The sequence below is a fragment of the Homarus americanus genome, unplaced genomic scaffold (genome assembly GCF_018991925.1).
Source record: "Homarus americanus isolate GMGI-L3 unplaced genomic scaffold, GMGI_Hamer_2.0 scaffold47967, whole genome shotgun sequence".
Taxonomy (NCBI): domain Eukaryota; kingdom Metazoa; phylum Arthropoda; class Malacostraca; order Decapoda; family Nephropidae; genus Homarus; species Homarus americanus.
In genome coordinates, this window is record NW_024731965.1 from 2,793,192 (window position 1) to 2,812,036 (window position 18,845).

The 18,845-nt window shown below is 38.8% G+C and overlaps 1 protein-coding gene and 1 long non-coding RNA gene across 2 annotated transcripts; one reads left to right on the forward strand and one right to left on the reverse strand.

Moving 5' to 3' along the window:
* Nucleotides 1-102: 102 nt before the first annotated feature.
* Nucleotides 103-5,850, reverse strand: LOC121868140 (ATP synthase subunit beta, mitochondrial). The gene is made up of 7 exons (XM_042368455.1): nt 5,694-5,850; nt 4,292-4,474; nt 3,827-3,961; nt 2,669-2,830; nt 1,890-2,569; nt 1,564-1,743; nt 103-440 (listed from the first exon to the last, which is right to left on the reverse strand). Exons 1-7 carry the CDS (start codon nt 5,809-5,811, stop codon nt 321-323), a joined length of 1,578 nt encoding a protein of 525 aa, XP_042224389.1. The 5' UTR covers nt 5,812-5,850; the 3' UTR covers nt 103-320.
* Nucleotides 5,851-8,198: 2,348 nt separating this feature from the next.
* Nucleotides 8,199-17,355, forward strand: LOC121868141. Its single transcript, XR_006089325.1, has 6 exons — nt 8,199-8,330; nt 10,767-11,507; nt 11,668-11,727; nt 12,536-12,619; nt 15,237-15,320; nt 15,933-17,355. It is a non-coding gene; the product is annotated as an uncharacterized LOC121868141 (long non-coding RNA).
* Nucleotides 17,356-18,845: the final 1,490 nt, after the last annotated feature.

Genomic DNA, 18,845 nt, shown 5'->3' on the forward strand with positions numbered 1-18,845 from the left:
AAATCTTATCATTGTCACCACACATTTTGAGTGACTAAATCATTTGCCAGCAATGCTTCCATAATAACTAGTAAGAAAGGTTTTGAACAAGAAAATAAAAAAGGGGTTTTAACATTTATTTATATAAATTTACATTCTCACTGGAATTCTGTACAACACATTTGATTCCTTTTTTGGAATACCCATGTTAAATGTTTTGCCATAATTTCAGAGCTGTGCCCAGCGTACTTCTAAGTAACGACTGTTACTGGAACGTTTACAAGCACTCTGTACATAACTTAGCATTAAATTAACCAAAAAGATATCTCTAGCCACAACGCTTAGCTTCCCTGGGTTGCCAACTGCTCGGCCTTCTCGATCACGTCTTGAATCTCGCCTTGCATGTAGAAGGCAGCCTCTGGCAGGTGGTCGTACTTGCCCTCCAATATCTCCTTGAAACTCTGTAAAAAGTGAACACCAATGAATAAACAGCTTCATGGGATGGTAATATTCTAGAGGGGGAGGATTAAACTTCTGCAAAAAATCATAATGTTCCTTAAATAAACTCTGCCAAGCTATGGTTAATATGAGTTAAGACATGTTATAAATTTGTACTGTACCTTAAAAGCAATTTACCACAACAGTAATCATATTCAGCCCGAGTCATCAAATTAAAGAAAAATAGTAAACTCCATACTTTATACTTCCAATAGGAGGTGTAAAAAAAAAAAAAAATATCCCGATACACACCAACCCAGGCTTCAAAATTTTTTATTATGAACATACAAAACCATTTATTACTTGCAGTGATATTTGTAAATGACACAAACTCTTACATTATTATTGGACTAACTATCATTTCAATACAAATGGACGGATTCATAAAGTTTAAACATTTGATCAATAGATTTGAAATTGGTCTTCAGCATACAGTATTCTCTCTCTTCCCTTAAAGTGCTTCACTGGTCAAAATTTCACAAGGCATTTATACCCTGGTCAAGGTTTTGAACTCTTGAGACAGCACCCAAAATACTAGAGGGCTTTGATGCCAATACACCTAAGGCCGCGGCCACAATGAGAGCAGGCACTCGCCTGCTGCAGCCACGTCTATATGGTTACAATGCTAGAAAGTCTTCCTCGCCCACCTGCTCTCAGTGCGGCCGTCGCTTAAGTCTGGCTGTGATTGTTCTTTTAATCTATCTCGTTGATTTAACCTCCTACCCTGTATATTTAATACTCAAAACCTATAAGACTGAAAAGTAAGTTAAGGTCACCAGAATTTAATCATCTTTATGATGTTATCAGTGCTGATGTACCAATATCTGGGAGGCTCTGTATAAAGTTCTCGAGACGCCTACACACTTCAGCTTCCTGATCTTAGTTAAACCAATACTGTAGTAGATAATGAAATTATCATCCAGTACTCAAGTAGAGGGGCAACTGTTGTCCAAAATATATGAAACTCAAATGACAAAAAGTGGCCATATACAAGAGAAGTCCTTAAAATACTAGTATTGTAATGTGAAGAAAAAACAATAAGCAAGATGAAGTTCCAAAACTGTATAAATAATGTACTGTACTTACTACAATGGTCTTCTCCAGAGAGACAAACTTGCCAGAATAACCAGTGAAGACCTCAGCAACCTGGAAGGGCTGAGACAGGAACTTTTGGATCTTGCGGGCACGTGCTACTGTAAGTTTGTCCTCCTCAGACAACTCATCCATACCCAAGATAGCAATAATATCCTGAAGTGACTTGTGATCCTGTGAGAAAGATTATTTCTAGTTACACACTTTTTTTAAATGCATAGGGTACATACACAATTGCAAGGTTTTACTGAAAAATCAACTTTGTAAATACTGTAATACTACAGTATAGTATATCAATATACATCCTTTTTCAAACTCACCTGGAGAATCTTCTGCACAGATCGGGCAACATCGTAGTGCTCGTGTCCGATGATGTTGGGGTCCATGATACGGGAGATGGAATCGAGGGGATCCACAGCAGGGTAGATGCCCAACTCGGCGATACCACGAGATAACACAGTGGTGGCGTCCAAGTGAGCAAAAGTGGTGGCAGGGGCAGGATCAGTCAAGTCATCAGCGGGCACATAGATGGCTTGCACGGATGTGATGGAACCCTTCTTTGTGGTGGTAATTCGCTCCTGCATGGTACCCATGTCAGTGGCCAGAGTAGGCTGGTAACCTACAGCGGATGGGATACGTCCAAGAAGAGCAGACACTTCAGAACCGGCCTGAGTGAAACGGAAAATGTTGTCGATGAAGAGCAGCACGTCCTGTCCTTCCTGATCACGGAAGTACTCTGCCACGGTGAGGCCAGTCAGAGCGACACGGGCACGAGCACCTGGAGGCTCGTTCATCTGACCGTACACCAGAGATACCTTGGAGGTGTCATCCTTCAGGGAGATGACGCCGGATTCAATCATCTCGTGGTAGAGATCATTGCCTTCACGGGTGCGCTCACCGACACCGGCGAACACTGAGTAACCACCATGAGCCTTGGCAACGTTGTTAATCAGTTCCATGATGAGTACAGTCTTGCCTACACCAGCACCACCGAACAGACCTGAAAACACGAGGCTGATAAGTTGCAATAAGGGCAGAATTAACAAAATAATTTCAACAATCTCATGAAAATATTCACTCCTCTATCCTAGATACATACCAATCTTTCCACCCTTGGAGTATGGGGCCAGCAGGTCTACCACCTTGATGCCTGTTACAAGGATCTCCTGCTCAACAGACATGTCAACGAAGTCAGGAGCCTCAGCATGGATGGCAGAGAAATGCTCCGTAGGGATGGGACCACGTTCATCAATTGGCTCACCTAGAAAGATCAGAGAACTATAAAACAAATGGACCTATACCTTACAGTTACTTATAATACACCAGTGAATTATGGTATAGGAAAACCTCACAGCTTGACAATAGACGAGGCAGGGCAGCTTTGTTGAGCAATAGCTGTAATTACCTTAACAATATATAATAATATTTGTGGTATTTAATGTTTTTACATACAAGAATGGAATGGGAGAGAAATCAATGTCTGTATGATACCAAGAACAACTTTGAATCTTGCCTCACACAACTAAGGGACCCCGAGTCAACATTTCAGAGCAATGATAATCTTAAACTAGTATTGTCATGAAAACAATACTCTTACCTTCTCTGCACAATACATATGTTTGCTGGCTGTCTCATTATTTCCCCAAATATCAAATTTTCCAAGCCATTTCATTAATTTACTATAAAGAGTTTCCTCCAGTAATAACACTGGACAATTCTGAAGGTCTAAGTAACAAAGAACAGACTGCTCTAATGGCTATTAAGCCGATAAGTAGTGAAACGATGAAATTAATAGTAGGGCGGCCAGAATCAAAGGCAAAATGCATATATTTTCTTCCTTCAATGATACTTTCTGCTGTCATAGATGTATTGTACTCTGATTTGGTTAGTCCTGCACACTGCTTCCTACATGTCCACTCCTTCACCCCATTCTTCCTTCTCCCCAATACTTCCCTCTCCTACCATCAACCTATCAAATCTTTTGCCATTTTACATGCAACTCTCAACCTCATACCACTACCCATGCAAATCACATCATCTTGCCGCCATCAATGCATTTCACAAGCATAAGCTACCGCCCACAAAATCAACCTGTAAAACTACCTATAAAAATCATACCTTGTGCAAGTACCCACATCAATTTCCACACACACCATCTTAAACTCTTTACCACAAACAGTAGAACCCAATGTCATCACCCACAACAGTATACCAGGGATGGTTTTCTCGTAAACTTCTTAGCAGTGTCCCAACTTACCAATCACGTTAATGATGCGACCAAGTGTTCCAGGCCCAACAGGAATGGAAATTGGGCTGCCGCTATCCTTCACGGCATTACCACGGACAAGACCTTCGGTACCATCCATAGCAATAGTACGCACAGTGTTCTCTCCTGCAGGACACAAGAGGATTAGGTTGGTTTAGTCTTCCTAACACTGATGCTAACTGCTGATACATCAAAAACTTATAAACTGAAAATTCATGCAAATTCCAACATTCTGACTTCTTAATTTCTACAGTTATGACAATAATCGATCATGAAGCACAATGTTCCTTGAAACTATTAATAAAACACAAGATTACAAAGAAACTAAGGGAGCATTATATGTATTTTTAGTGAGGAATTGTATAGGAAAGTGATGGTGAATATTGTAAGATTAGAGACATGTTTGGGTGAGGTGTACAGTGAATAATCAATGTGAAGTGGTAAATAATATCTTACCAAGATGCTGGGCAACCTCAAGCACCAGCCGAGGAACACGGTTCTCTACTTCCAGAGCATTCAAAATGGGTGGCAGCTCTCCATCAAACTGGACATCAACTACGGCACCAATTACTGCCACAATCCTGCCGGCGGCCACTCCAGTCTGGGTGGCGGCTTCAGCCTTGGCAGCATAGTTACGATCTGAAAGGATGGACCTAGTTAACACTGGAACCATTAAATGAAACAGTACACATTACTTCTTAGTTCAGTTGGCCAGGATAGGTCACCATGAATATGTATGGCACGCAAAACCTGTGTCATCACCTAATTTTTTAATCTAGTCATAAATCACACTAACCAATTGTTTCAATTACCACATGCAATACTGTACATAAATATAATTAACAAAATTCTTTCAACGTGTTAAACCTTATCAGTGTTGGGACACTCAATTAAGGCTGCCAAGAAGTGGACTAGTTCACAACTATGAACGAGCCCACCGTACACCCTTGTAAGTATGGAATAAAATTAACTGTTCAGTACTACATATATTTCACTTTATAATGCTACTGTTGACTTAAAATCAATATGTACACCAAAGACACACTAAAAAAAGGTTTTCAGTAATTATTATTATTATTTTTGGGAGGTCCTGGGGTCAATGTGACTGGAGGCTTTCTGAGTAATGTTATTCAACCTGTTTCTGAACAGTTGGTAGTTCTACACCGCGGCCTTTGAACACCAATGAGTAAATACGTTTTTGAACAATATATACAATAATATAACTTAATGGATATTTTGTTACATTGAAGTATCTAATACGACTCCCTACCCCCTCTATAGTCACCTCACCAACCTGAGATTAACCACCCTTATGCCTAGGTCAGATTAGCATTAGGATAGTTAATCTTGGGGTGAATTAAGAAGGGTTATCAGATGAACTTTACAATATAATAACAGGAACTCAAAGCACTGGAAGACTGCTGTACTGTACACCCCTTAGTGGCCAGGGCTGTGGAGCGGAAGTCCTCGTCAATGTTTAAATATTTTATATGTGGTTCTGGTGGAGATATTGATCATGGGAATATGTCAGTGTGAATTACAAGTGGTGAGAGGGAGAGAGAGAGAGAGAGAGGGAGGGAGGGAGGGAGGGAGAGGGATCAGGTCCAGACAACAGTGGCCGGGCTGATCAGCTGACGTCCCCACAATACCTTATAACGCTACAACAATCATCAATTGCCTTCATATCGTATACAGCAGCATCATCAACCATCAAGAGACACGTAATAGATAAATTATAGAAATATGGCCGGTTATATGATAGCCGGCCGCCATCTTCACCGGGCAAGTTACCGGCACTCAACTAAAGCTGCAGTTTTTACGTTATGACACCAGTTACAGACGCTATTTAATAACTCACGGCTGATGTACAGAGCTGGGACGGTCCTGGTGCCTGCATTTTGAAGATTTTTGGCGACGATGGTAGGTTTGGTCGCCTTAAGGACAGAGGAGCAGGCGCGCGCAGCAGCTCCCAACATGGTGGCTAGTGAGGAGTGATGGCCGACCCGACACCCGCCACCACCCTCGCCTCCACTCGGCTTTACTCGGCTCTACCTTCCATACCTCACCATATCCTTAATTATATCCATTATTAAAATAACTACAACAACATATTTTTCATCAATAACATGCATAGAAAATAAAAAAAAAATTTATTATAAGTTACATATCCTATTATAAATATTAAATAACGTTTATAATATGAAATTAGATATTTTTAATTGGAAGTATTGGCATTCTATGATCAGCTGTTCGGGTTTACAGTTCTCTCCTCCCATTGGTCATTGCTGCCATGACGTCAGTGCGCATGCGTCACAGTTCTCTCCCATTGGTCATTGGTGCCATGACGTCAGTGCGCATGCGTCATCCTAGCAGACGATATACCGGTGTCTTTTGCTTACGTTCGTGAAGATGTTCTATTAGGTAATATTAACAATTATTTATCCTTTTATTGCTATAAATTATAAAATGGTATTGTATTTCAAAATATTTATTACCTTCATGTTTTTATCATCATAATAAATAGGTATTTTTTCTTATATTTTTATTCATAACTGTTGCATTAGATGTATAATTAACTAAAGTCAATTATTTAAAGTTCTTGTTTTATTCTCAGGAAACATTGAGAAACATTGATTTAATTAAGTCAAAAGTAATCGTCACATGAAATTATATATATTTATTTCAAACGTGAACTGTGTAAGGATTTTCCACATTATTATTATTGACTCATACAGCAGCAGACAGTGGGTGGCGGGCAGACAGTGGGCGACGGGCAGACAGCCGGCAGTCAGCTGACCAAGTGAGGCTCTCTGCCAAGTGACGTCTAGCCGGCACCTTATTCTCTCCTACACTAAATAAAATAAACTAGAATGTATAGATTCATTACGTGAATAGATATATATTAATATGATGTCAGAAGTCAGGTAATTATAAAATACGGGCATTAGAAACAAGGGCATATATCACTTCATTAAGGAATAACCTACAGTAAATCATAAGTTTTTATTAATGGGGTTATTTAATTAATCTACCAGGTGTATAATATTAGTAGTAATATAAAATCAAGCGAGTATTTCAAATTAATTAAACAAAACCCGACCTTTCACGAGAAGACAAACTCGTAAAACTGAAACTAATATAAAATACGAAATAAGAATAAAGTCTGAGAAACATATAATTATTATTACAGTGTTTATATTTGTTCTCAGTACAGTAATGACTTCCTAGGGCAGAGGCGGATCCAGGAATATTAAAATGGGGGTCCAAGTTGTGGGTGGGAGAACAAGGCGATCACAGCGAGTCCACCAAGGAGATATTCTGAAGTCAATAGTATTTACTTTTATTTACTTTTACTCCCCGCCCACCTGGTACGATGTCCTCCGTAACCTTCCTGACCTCTCGTAGGTTTACGGGAAAGGGTCGCGGAAGGGGGACGTGATTGCTGCCCGTATCATCATTGGGTATGACTTTGCTTGGGAGATTGGTATCCCCGCATCCCCTGAGCAACGCTCTTGTGCATTATGCAGAAGACCCGACAGCCGCACCCTTATCCACTACCTCCTAAGATGTCCCCACACACAACGCCTGCTGGACCACCACCCCCTGACGATGATCCTCCCAATACTGACCAGATATTTTGTAAATAATATTAATTATGTGTTAAAGGAATATCCTTCCTTCCTTAGGCTTTAGTAAGCCCCTTTATAATATTTATACTGTATATACTTGTCACACTTGCCAGATGCTTCTGGTGTTATTGTACAGGGGTACCTAGTGACAGCACTAGGACCCCGCTTCCTCTATCAAGGAATAAACAATTGAATTAAACCTCCACTGGGATAGCCGTGTCGTATATCGTCATGAATTAAGCCTCTATTATTGCAGTAAATTTTGTAATATACATAAAATGATCAGAGTTAGAGATGCTTCTTTTACACACGTGAGGTAAATTGTGGTTATAAATAAGAATACAATTGTGGGATACATAAGTGTACACACAGGTCCCAGCGGCTGTGTGAGAACCTTTGTCTTCATTAATTACAGCAGCTTCTGTTGTGTATATATTATTATGTATTTATGATAGTAAGAGAGTAAGGTCTTTAAAGGTTTATTATATTTTAATTGATACACTATATATCAACAATATAAAAAAATAATGAAAAAATATTGATTTGGTAACAGTAGTGATGTGTCGTGAAGAAACTATACTATTTAATAAATAAACTATATTTAAAAATTACTATATATATAATTTTCTCAATATAAATTATACATAATTAGTTTAAAATAATAAATATATGGTTTAAGTATTTATATTACTAGAAAATAAGGATAGACAACAGGTTAGGGAGGTGCTGGTCTCGGCCACTCCACCATGGCTCTCAGGGCAGACCACACGCGGTCCACCCACCACCTCAACACTATGGGCCATAACTCCTTCTATATATACCTTACCACCTATAATAGACTTCCACTACAAACTACATAATATAACGTAAGTATGGGATGGTGTTTTAGGGGTATTTGATTTATTTGTGATGGTGAGATATAGTAGTGGTGTAGGGGGGAGTGATGGCCATGCTGCCTTCATTTATTTAGGCTTTATTATATACTGTACTCTATAACATTGGTCATGGATTTCATTAATTATCTCTTAGTGTGTGTGTGTAGAATTTTATGAAAGGTTATGGTAAATTTTTATTAAGGACACGAGTCCCTAGAACATAAGGAGTCTGCAATAGGCCGGTTGGTCTATAGTTGCAATAAGACCTCTGCACTCTTGTTACTTACACTTCTAGATATAAAACCCAATACTCTGTTTGCCTTATTTCGAACATTAACGCACTGTTTTCCAGGCCATAGGTCTGGGCTTACAAGTACCCCTAAGGCTCTTTCACAAGTCGACTTCTCCATGTTGATGTTGTTAAGGCTGTATACATTGACAGTATTTGTTCTTCCAATATTAAGTACGCTGCACTTGCTGGTGTTGAATTTCATTTGCTATTTTTTCAGACCACCCCTGCAGTTTATTTAAATCCTCCTGTAGTGCATTTGCATCCTGCCCTGAATTAATCTGCCGCCCTATTTTGGTGTCATCCGCAAACTTGCTTAAGTCACTGCTGATCCCAGTATCTAGATCGTTTATGTAGATTATGAACAGAGTGGGCCTAGTACTGACCCCTGGGGAACCCCACTGGTTACACGGCCCCACTCAGATTTAACACCATCTACGCTGACCCTCTGCGTTCTATCGATGAGCCATGATTTTATTCAATTTAAAACTTTCCCCTCGATACCATGAGCCTTAACTTTTCTCAGAAGCCTCTGATGAGGTACTCTGTCAAACGCTTTGCTAAAGTCTAAGTAAATAACATCGTAATTTTCGTCATTATCTACTAACTCGAAGACTTTCCTAAAAAACGTTCAGCAGATTTGTTAGACAAGATTTTTCCTTTGTAAACCCATGTTGAGAGTCGTAGATTAATTTCCTTTTCTCTAAATGTGATCGGATGCTATCTGCTATAATTGATTCAAGAAATTTCCCCACTACTGACGTCAAACTGATCGGCCGGTAATTTGACGCTGATGCTCTGTCTCCCTTTTTGAATATGGGTACTACATTTGCCTGTTTCCACAAGTCTGGCACAACTCCCATGTCTAATGATTTTGTAAATAAATTTACGAGGGGTCCGCTAATCTGTTCCCTACACTCTTTCAAGACTCGAGGGAAAATTTCATCCGGCCCTGGGGATTTTGTCTTCTTTAGTTTATTTATCCTCTTAAGAACATCCTCTTTTCTGATAGTGATATTCATTAATTTCTCTTCTTCCCTTCCCTAAATATTGGTTCCTAATATATATATATATATATTAACTGTCTCTTAAATTGGGTGTGAGTTATCTTGTAATTGGGTACGACGTGCCATGTTCTGATGGGTATGAGTTGTCCAGCACCCCAAGAACCTGACCAAACTTAACCTAACCTTCCTTTATTACACAAGGCAGCAGCATGGCTGACACTGCCCTGCCCTATGGTCATGTTAATGAACTGTAACTTTAGGAACTATGCATGGGTGAACTGAGGGTGCCAGTGACCTTGACAAACTGTGTATCCATATGGCTGCCCTTAGATCAACCTTGTTCAAAGGTCTGTAGAGAATCATTGATAGGAAATACTATAAGTATTATTTTATTGAACAGTTGGGTCATAGACGTTCCATGGAAGGAAGGTAATAAGATGGGGGCTGGTTGTGAGTTAGTATTTCTTCTCTAGTGCTTTTAATAGTAAATGTTTAAAAGTAGTTTATATATTAATATGTTTGGTGGTGATGAAAAATGTAACTTTACAACTGATGCTTCTGTAAAGAGGTCAATTTTGTTAAGTTTACCTCCTGTGCTTACCACAGCTTTGTGTTTAGCTATCACTGCTGTAATTGGATGGAGGGAGAGCATGTGAAGACTGAATGATGTCTTGGTAGTTAAGTTGCCAGGATATTTAGTGTTCAGACAAGAGTTATTTTAACCCTTAAATGCTGGCCATCACTAGTTGATGTTTAGTGCTTCATGCATTCCATTTTTATGCATATTAGTCCATGGGCTTGACCTGGTACCACTCAAGGGGGGAAAGTTCAATATAGAGGGAATTTGTGAACCATCACTGTTAAGTAAAAACTATTGATAGCCAGATGAGTAGTTTAATGCCTTTTTCTGCAGGCATAGTACACCCTTAACCATGATAACCTGTGTACGTGATAGTCATTATTATCATGTTCACTATTTATTTATTGAAACAAGCAGGATTATCTTCTAGGTGCATTGTTTGGAGCCAAGTTATGTGCCTGATACATAATCTTGTATTTGTGTATGGAGTATAATTACTGTTTTTGTCTTTATGAATGTGTGGAGCATTAATTACTGGTCATATTTTGCAGGTAGAACTGACTGTAGATGGATATTGAGGATGAATCCAACAGATTGCCATCAAAGAGGCCACATGTAGGCTGCATCATCCACTGCTCACATGAAGAGACTAACTGATTATCACCACAAAGTTTGGACTCTTGGAAAATATTACTAAAGCGAACAACTATTGTAAAGGACGGGAAACAAGAGAGACTTGTACAATGCAGAGAACTGTGAACTGATGCCAAGATCAGGAGTGCAGGAACATGGACAACAGAATCCTTGCCATTGTCAGTAGAGATCTTGTAGCTGCTGAAGGTCACTACCGTAGGTCCTGCTGCCGATATTACACCATGCTGCTGCGTGCATTGCATGCTGTAAATTCTGGCTCAAAAGCTGTGATAGTCACAGCTGATGACACTGGTGTCATGGACCTATGCTTTGACTTCCACAAGGACATCCCATGCCCCATTTATGTCAAGCGTGGCACATGCAACTGCCTGAGGTTTGTCGACACCAGCAAACTAGGCAGTGCAATAGGCGAAAGCATCTGTGACAGGTTGCAGGCTGTGACACCAAGAGTTCTGGTCATGGGAAGCTGAGTGCCCTGCACCTGCTGAAGGACATTGCCTTCCAGAAGACTTTCAGCCAACTTGGGATGTTTCCCCAGAACTGTTTGAGAAGGTCCAGCGGTTCACCCGCAGCAATATGCTGTAGATAACATCACCAATGGGGTGATCCACCTAAAACACCCATCTTATCTATACAGGGTAAGATATTTCATATGTTATTTTATATTTTATGATGTCCTTATCTGATGTTTCATCTTTCGGGACCAATTCATTGTGAGGAAAGTTTTTTACTGAAAGCTTTGCATCATATACTGCATCTTTGTTGTTTCATGTATACAAATAAATGTTTGCATTTCAGATTCAATGGATTGAAGTACAGTACTACCCAAAACTCAGACCTGCAGACAGGAGTTGGCAGGTGAGTTCCTACTCCTACTACTATAGTTTGGGGAACAGTGTATTTAACGTGACCCCTTGATAAATGAACAGTGGGGTTGCAGGTTTGGAGATGAAAGGTTATTTGTAAACGCTTAGATTGGTGGCCTGATAAAATGAACAGAAAATCTTGAGATAAATAAGTCAGGTTCTTGAATACTGTTGAAATGTATCAAGTAAGATTTCATGTTGAAAGTGTTCACTGGGTCCTCTCTCATCCATCAGACCTGGTTTGTTTGTGTGTTAACCGGGTGGCTTGTCCTTTGCTTTGTTATATATTATGTAAGGTCGTAGGCATGAGACTGGCAGCCTCAAGTTTGTCCACATATCTTTGGTTAAATCAAAGGCAGCTGGCAATGTTTGGTATGTAGCAGTGTTGTGATGTTTTGCTTAAGTATTGATAAAAAAGGCTTGGTAGTTTTGTTTTATTTATTGATAATGTTTTTATTGTAATTAATAAGCTTTCTTCAGCTTAATGTGGGATGGCTGGAAGTGTGCAAATAGAAGCACAGTCTTGCTATAATGTACAGTGTTTGTCAATCACTTGTACTGGTAAGGTTTATTATTGTAGACTACCGGTATTAGTTCACAAGTTGAGAACTGAAGCAATAAAATAAAACATAATTTGGTAAGGTAATGTTGTGCTTCTCTTTAAAGTGACTTACACGTTGTAAACATGATGTTTCATCTTTCGGGACCGACTCTTAATGAGGAAAGTTTCTCTACTGAAGACTTATATGTACCAAGCTCCTTGTTTACTCTTGTGTACAGGTTGATGTTTACTGTTTCAGATCCTGTTTACTGGGGATGGATTATCCAGCCATTGTTTCCCCTCTGTGATATCTGGCAGTAGAGAAGACAGTACAACACATTGGGTGAGTATTTTATTTCACAATTTTAGACAACCTCTTTCATTGGGTGTGTAAATGATTTGAATGACTAACAGCACAGAACATAGGAGTAATGGAAGTGATGTTGACGATGAAGACTTTACCAAATGTACTGTACCAATAAGTGTGTCGAGGATGGGTTACAAACACAACCTTGAAGGGCAGTACTGTACTAGAGGTCTGCTCAGCCAAGTGTAGTAAACGACTGGGGATTAAATTAACATATAATGGTTTTGTCTTCATTTTGCATCATTAATTTACAGCCACTTTCCCACACACTTGTCTGGGTTAACAGTGATTGTTTAATGGCTTGGTGTCTTGGTTGTCATTGGGGTAATTTGAAACAAGTTTTGACAACAATGCCTCACCTCTCACCACCACCACTTGTATATTAATGACTGGGTATTTTATGTAGGGCCTCCAAGTGGCCTCTTAACTGATAAGGTCATGACAGATAACCAAATATTATTTAGCAGTTTTTTGTTTTTGTTGGGTAGAATGTACTATAGTATTCCACGCTAACCTGTGCCCATAGGTCCCGCCTCTCTTCTATGCTAATAGCTGATTGGTTCATAGAAAATTCAAACTAAATGTGTTGACAGTTGGTAAGCAGACCTGTTATTATCTAAAATAATGTTAATTATATGAACTATCAAACTGTAAATGATTTCAAGTCATTAGCACTTGAGAGAGGATGTTAGAAAATGTTAAATATTTATCATAAAAGGTCGATATAAATATATGTGCAGTCCGGGGGAGTACGCTCGGGGGAACCAATCTGCTATGTGGCTATAGACGAGGGGCGTGGAAAGGGTACACTTTTGGTAGTCTGATTGCTGTTACGTCTATATTTAGTAATATGCTTTTTCTTGTGAATGTTTACTTTGACATTTAAAATTAATTTAATCTATATAATTTAGAAGCATTAGATAAACAGTTTATTGATTTATGCTGTGATGAATGCATTTAGAGATTACCGTGTGGGGGAAAAAATTAGATAATACGAGGGCCTTAGAAACACGAGGCTGCAAGCACCACCGAGGGGGAAATGGAGCTGTTGGTACCAACTTATTCTCTAAGTTGAGTTCTGTCTTGTGGAGCTTGGCCTTGTGTTACTCTCACATGGTTGAAAGTAGCACCGAAATACATTAGTTTGTGTACCTAAAGACGGCGTCACACTAGCATTTCCATTGTCAACTTTTTCATTATGGGTTGATTTTTCCACGAATCGTTAGCGTTGTTGGCTTTTTGTCAAACGGTACAGATCGTCTGCACTGACAACTTCCCGGAGTCAACTTGAGAGCTATAATAATTGATGCTACAAATGGTTATAGAAATAAACCAAGTTAACTTAAAATATAAACCTAAAATTATTATGAAGTAATTATTACTCTTCCCAAGATTATTCTTTAATATATTTATTTTTGTGATTGTATAGAGGTCGGAAAATGTCATTTGTTGTTTACATTTTGACCACGCGGGAATAACAACAACACGACGGAGCCAAAAGATAAAATAATTTCCCAAGTATGGACACGCCTCTCTGAGGAGTTCTTGGTGGACCACAGTAAGGCAGTGCCTCTGTCTCTGGGATCACCAGGACTCTTCATACACCAAAAAGGTGTTGAATTGCTGCGCTCTCTTCATCGGTTGGATCCATCTTGTTTGTTGACAGTTGTCGAAAGAGAGAAACTGGTGAGTTGGTTCTAAACATGTGTGATGGTGCCAACAGAAAGTTTGACAATTTTCTGAAAGTTGACGAAAAAAATCAACGAAAAATGCCAGTGTGATGCTGCCTTTAAAGGACTGTGTTCAGCATGTCAATGTTTGTCACACAAGGCCACAAGTACCACCCCACTGCACCACATCCCTTCAACTCGCATAGCAGCCAATGACAGGCTCGCGTCACCTACCACACCTCCCAGTTGAGCCAATGACTCAGAGGGTAGACCCACTTCAGCCCTTGAGCACACATCTGGGGGATTGAGTGAGACAACATTTCTCTCAGTGTTAGCTACCTCACTGTGTTGTTCCTTAGTCTTCATGCTAACCATACATGTACTTTGGCCAGATGTGCATGGGCTGTGATGTACGACTCATACACAAAACTTTAACAACAAATATCTTCAAAATAAAACCACCCCACCTAGATATCTATAGTGGTTGTGGAGTAACAAGTGAAGAACTTTAGAGGCTTGTTTCTCACTTTTTAAAACACAGCGCTTGTAGATCCGGCCTTGTGAGTCTAAGGCCCCCATATATATATATAAAGGTTAATATATTTAAAAGGTTGACATAACTGGATGGGGGGGGGAATAAGAATCACTCACACCATCCTTGTACCACCTTGATGTGTAAACTTACCATCGTGGCTCAAAAGCACACTACCATTATGAATATTGATTGGATAATTTTTGCCTAATATAGATAGATTGATAATTAAAGTTGTGTATTAATGGGTTAGGAAATAAAATTAATACATGATGTTTCATCTTTCGGGACCGACTCTTAATGAGGAAAGTTTCTCTACTGAAGACTTTAAGCTTATATGTACCAAGCTCCTTGTTTACTCTTGTGTACAGGTTGATGTTTACTGTTTCAGATCCTGTTTACTGGGGATGGATTATCTAGCCATTGTTTCCCCTCTGTGATATCTGGCAGTAGAGAAGACAGTACAACACATTGGGTGAGTATTTTATTTCACACTTTTAGACAACCTCTTTCATTGGGTGTGTAAATGATTTGAATGACTAACAGCACAGAACATAGGAGTAATGGAAGTGATGTTGACGATGAAGACTTTACCAAATGTACTGTACCAATAAGTCCACATATCTTTGGTTAAATCAAAGGCAGCTGGCAGTGTTTGGTATGTAGCAGTGTTGTGATGTTTTGCTTAATTATTGATAAAAAAGGCTTGGTAGTTTTGTTTTATTTATTGATAATGTTTTTATTGTAATTAATAAGCTTTCTTCAGCTTAATGTGGGATGGCTGGAAGTGTGCAAATAGAAGCACAGTCTTGCTATAATGTACAGTGTTTGTCAATCACTTGTACTGGTAAGGTTTATCATTGTAGACTATTAGTTCACAAGTTGAGAACTGAAGCAATAAAATAAAACATAATTTGGTAAGGTAATGTTGTGCTTCTCTTTAAAGTGACTTACACGTTGTAAACATGATGTTTCATCTTTCGGGACCGACTCTTAATGAGGAAAGTTTCTCTACTGAAGACTTTAAGCTTATATGTACCAAGCTCCTTGTTTACTCTTGTGTACAGGTTGATGTTTACTGTTTCAGATCCTGTTTACTGGGGATGGATTATCCAGCCATTGTTTCCCCTCTGTGATATCTGGCAGTAGAGAAGACATTGGCTGACATAACTTGGGAAAGAAGAACTCCGTGTCTTGGAAAGGTTTGTGGTGGTGATGTACGACAGGTCTAGTCCAGCTTTGTCTAATGCAATTCTACCAAGACGGTCTGCCATAAAGGAACATGTAATGTTTGCAGCGTATCAAGGTGGAATGATCTGGGGTCAGGCAGCAGTACCCAACCAGATATTCCAAGTCCTGCTAACTGAGGCTGGTAAAATAAAGATAAATACCCTGGACAGACATTCCACCAATAGCACTCAGCTGTCAAGAACTGACCAGGTGTACTTACAAGAAACACTATGAACAGCTATGTAAATGCAGCAGCTGTTGAGTATTCTTATACCCTGTAACAATATCTCCCAAGGAAATGATCAAGGTATAAACATGTTTCTCATTGTTTAACTAAGAATCATTTAAACTTTTCTATGAGAGAGAGCCAACCGTTTGTACAGGACCCTTAGTTCATGCCCAGTAGACATATCTGATGGTTTCCCCCCAAAAGTTCAATTAGGAAGTTATCTTGGAATTTTGAATGTCCTATGGAATAATTAAGCCATTCAATGTTCACACTGTTTCATGCTTGTATGAGTGTATCTGTATCACTGTAATGTAGGTTTAAGTTGGGGCAGGACTTAACTGACATACTGAGTGGGGGCAGGACTTAACTGACATACTGGGGAGTGAGGGCAGGACTTTACTGACATACTGGGGAGTGGGGGCAGGACTTAACTGACATACTGGGGAGTGGGGGCAGGACTTTACTGACATATTAGGAGCTAAAATAAAACACTAGGTTGGTGAGGATGACCGACTTTGTTCAGCCTTCATTATTAGTCAATCATAATTTTGACTACATAATGTACAAGTCGACCATTGTAGTGTGCTGGTGTCACAGATGTCCTCCAGTAGTAAGATGACTCGGGTGACTTGAGCCAACTTAGAATACAGAAAACATGTAGCTTTGGTTATCAACAAGATGTAATAAATACTTCAAACTACGATAAATTCTTAACTGGCATTTTGTGTATCAATGGTAGGAAGGGGAAAATATTTTTAGGTTTACAGATAAAGATGGAACTTGTTACATAACTATTGAACCAAGATTGTGATGGGTTGTGGTGTTTTATGTATTGATAAACCAGAAAATAAAACATCCAACATAAGATAAAACATCAGTTCACCAATGTTATGTAGAGGAGTTTTACTTTTATTTACTTGACTTAAATATTTTACTCATGTCATACAAAATGGTTGCTTATTACAACTACTGTACATGATAAATAAGTTGGATATTATTGAAAACTGTATTTTCCTTAATAAATTTTGTCAGTGATATGTACAGATTTTTACTTGAATTTTTTTGAAAAACCTTCATGATTTGGAGTAAATATATTAAGATTTTGAAAAACAATTGGTGACAAAGATTATTGTCAAAAGGAATTTTTAGGTTCAAAACTTTCTCTTTCAGAATCAGGAGTTTAAGGCGTGTCACTACTGCAGTACAGCCAGAGTAACTCAGTCATAAGAGAAACTATAGGTGGTGAGTTATTATTATCGCAGAAAGTCACAAAAGCTTTGAGATGTCATTTGGACAAAGTTACTCTAAACAGATATCAAATTGTGGACATCAACCCTAAATCCGCCTTATATATATTGACTCAAGTATAGACTAACTTTACCACTTGAACACATTATTGTAGGTTTCACTTAACACAGTCATGTCGCCCTGAAAAATCCTGAACTATTACCTTGGTTTCAGCAGATGAGGTCACGATGTAGACTGTATTAATGTTTCATATAAATTTACAGTACTCTCTTACATGCTAATGAAGGATCTGGATTCATAATGTGATTTGAGTAATTCGTGTTAATTAATAACCCTTTAATTAAACACCTAGAGAATTTTTAAAACATCAGTAATGTGTAAGATATAAGTCTCTCATATATTTCTCAGGAATATAGGCAAACGTTACGAGGATCCTCCGGCATATTAAGGTCATTTGCGAGGGAAACGTCATAGAAGAACGGTGTCTTAGAATTGTCTGAACTATAAGGAAACAATTTTACGGTAGGTCAAAGTTACAAATTCACCGAAATGAAACCTTTGCATTTTATTTTCTTTGTTATTCCCCGGAAACAACAGAACGGTGGCCAGTGTTTGGAGCCATGTGCCTATGTCCCCACCACACACACTGCTCCCAAACAAAGAAAATCTGGCCAAAACTCCAAAAAGATAATTTAATAAGAATTAAATCTTAAAATAAACACCACTATAAAAAAATTGGATGTGATGCATATTTTTAAATTTAGAATATTTAAGAACTTGTACTGAGACTGCATGTGTGTGTCCCCCAGGAGGTCAGGGCATGTGTGTACCCCAGGAGGTCAGAGTATGTGTCACCCCCCCAGGAGAGGAACCCCATTGTAAGAACATAAAACTCTCCAGCAGTAGGTATTGAAGCACGTTAAGCAGAAGAGGTTGCAGCAGGAAGAAAATAAGAGATTTGTATTTATTTTTTTTAAAGAAAGTTAGAATCGGAGAAAACAGAGTGAGGAAATGGCTCATAATCAAGGAAGAACAAAGGCCTTCCAGCAACAAAAACAAGCATTTACTCTCCCTGAAAAACTAGCTCATGTAATTAAAACTAAGAATTTAAACAAAATCAAATGAGTGAATATTACATGGGAAAGACCACTAAATATTTTGTGTACAGTATATATCATGGAATTAGGTTAGTTTTCCTATTTTAGTGCTATTATGCTATTGAAACCCCCAGGTGCTAGTGCATTTGTGATAAATCACTTTGGTAAGTATTAAATTTTGAATTCCGACACAAAA

What these genes read in the sequence shown, in the direction of transcription:
- LOC121868140 (XM_042368455.1), bottom strand. Translation starts at nt 5,811, where the DNA reads ATGTTGGGAGCTGCTGCGCGCGCCTGCTCCTCTGTCCTTAAGGCGACC. An exon ending in TCGCATCATTAACGTGATTG is followed by an intron (nt 2,831 to 3,826) that starts GTAAGTTGGGAC and finishes TGATCTTTCTAG; the next exon opens with GTGAGCCAATTGATGAACGT. An exon ending in CTCTGGAGAAGACCATTGTA is followed by an intron (nt 441 to 1,563) that starts GTAAGTACAGTA and finishes CACTTTTTACAG; the next exon opens with AGTTTCAAGGAGATATTGGA.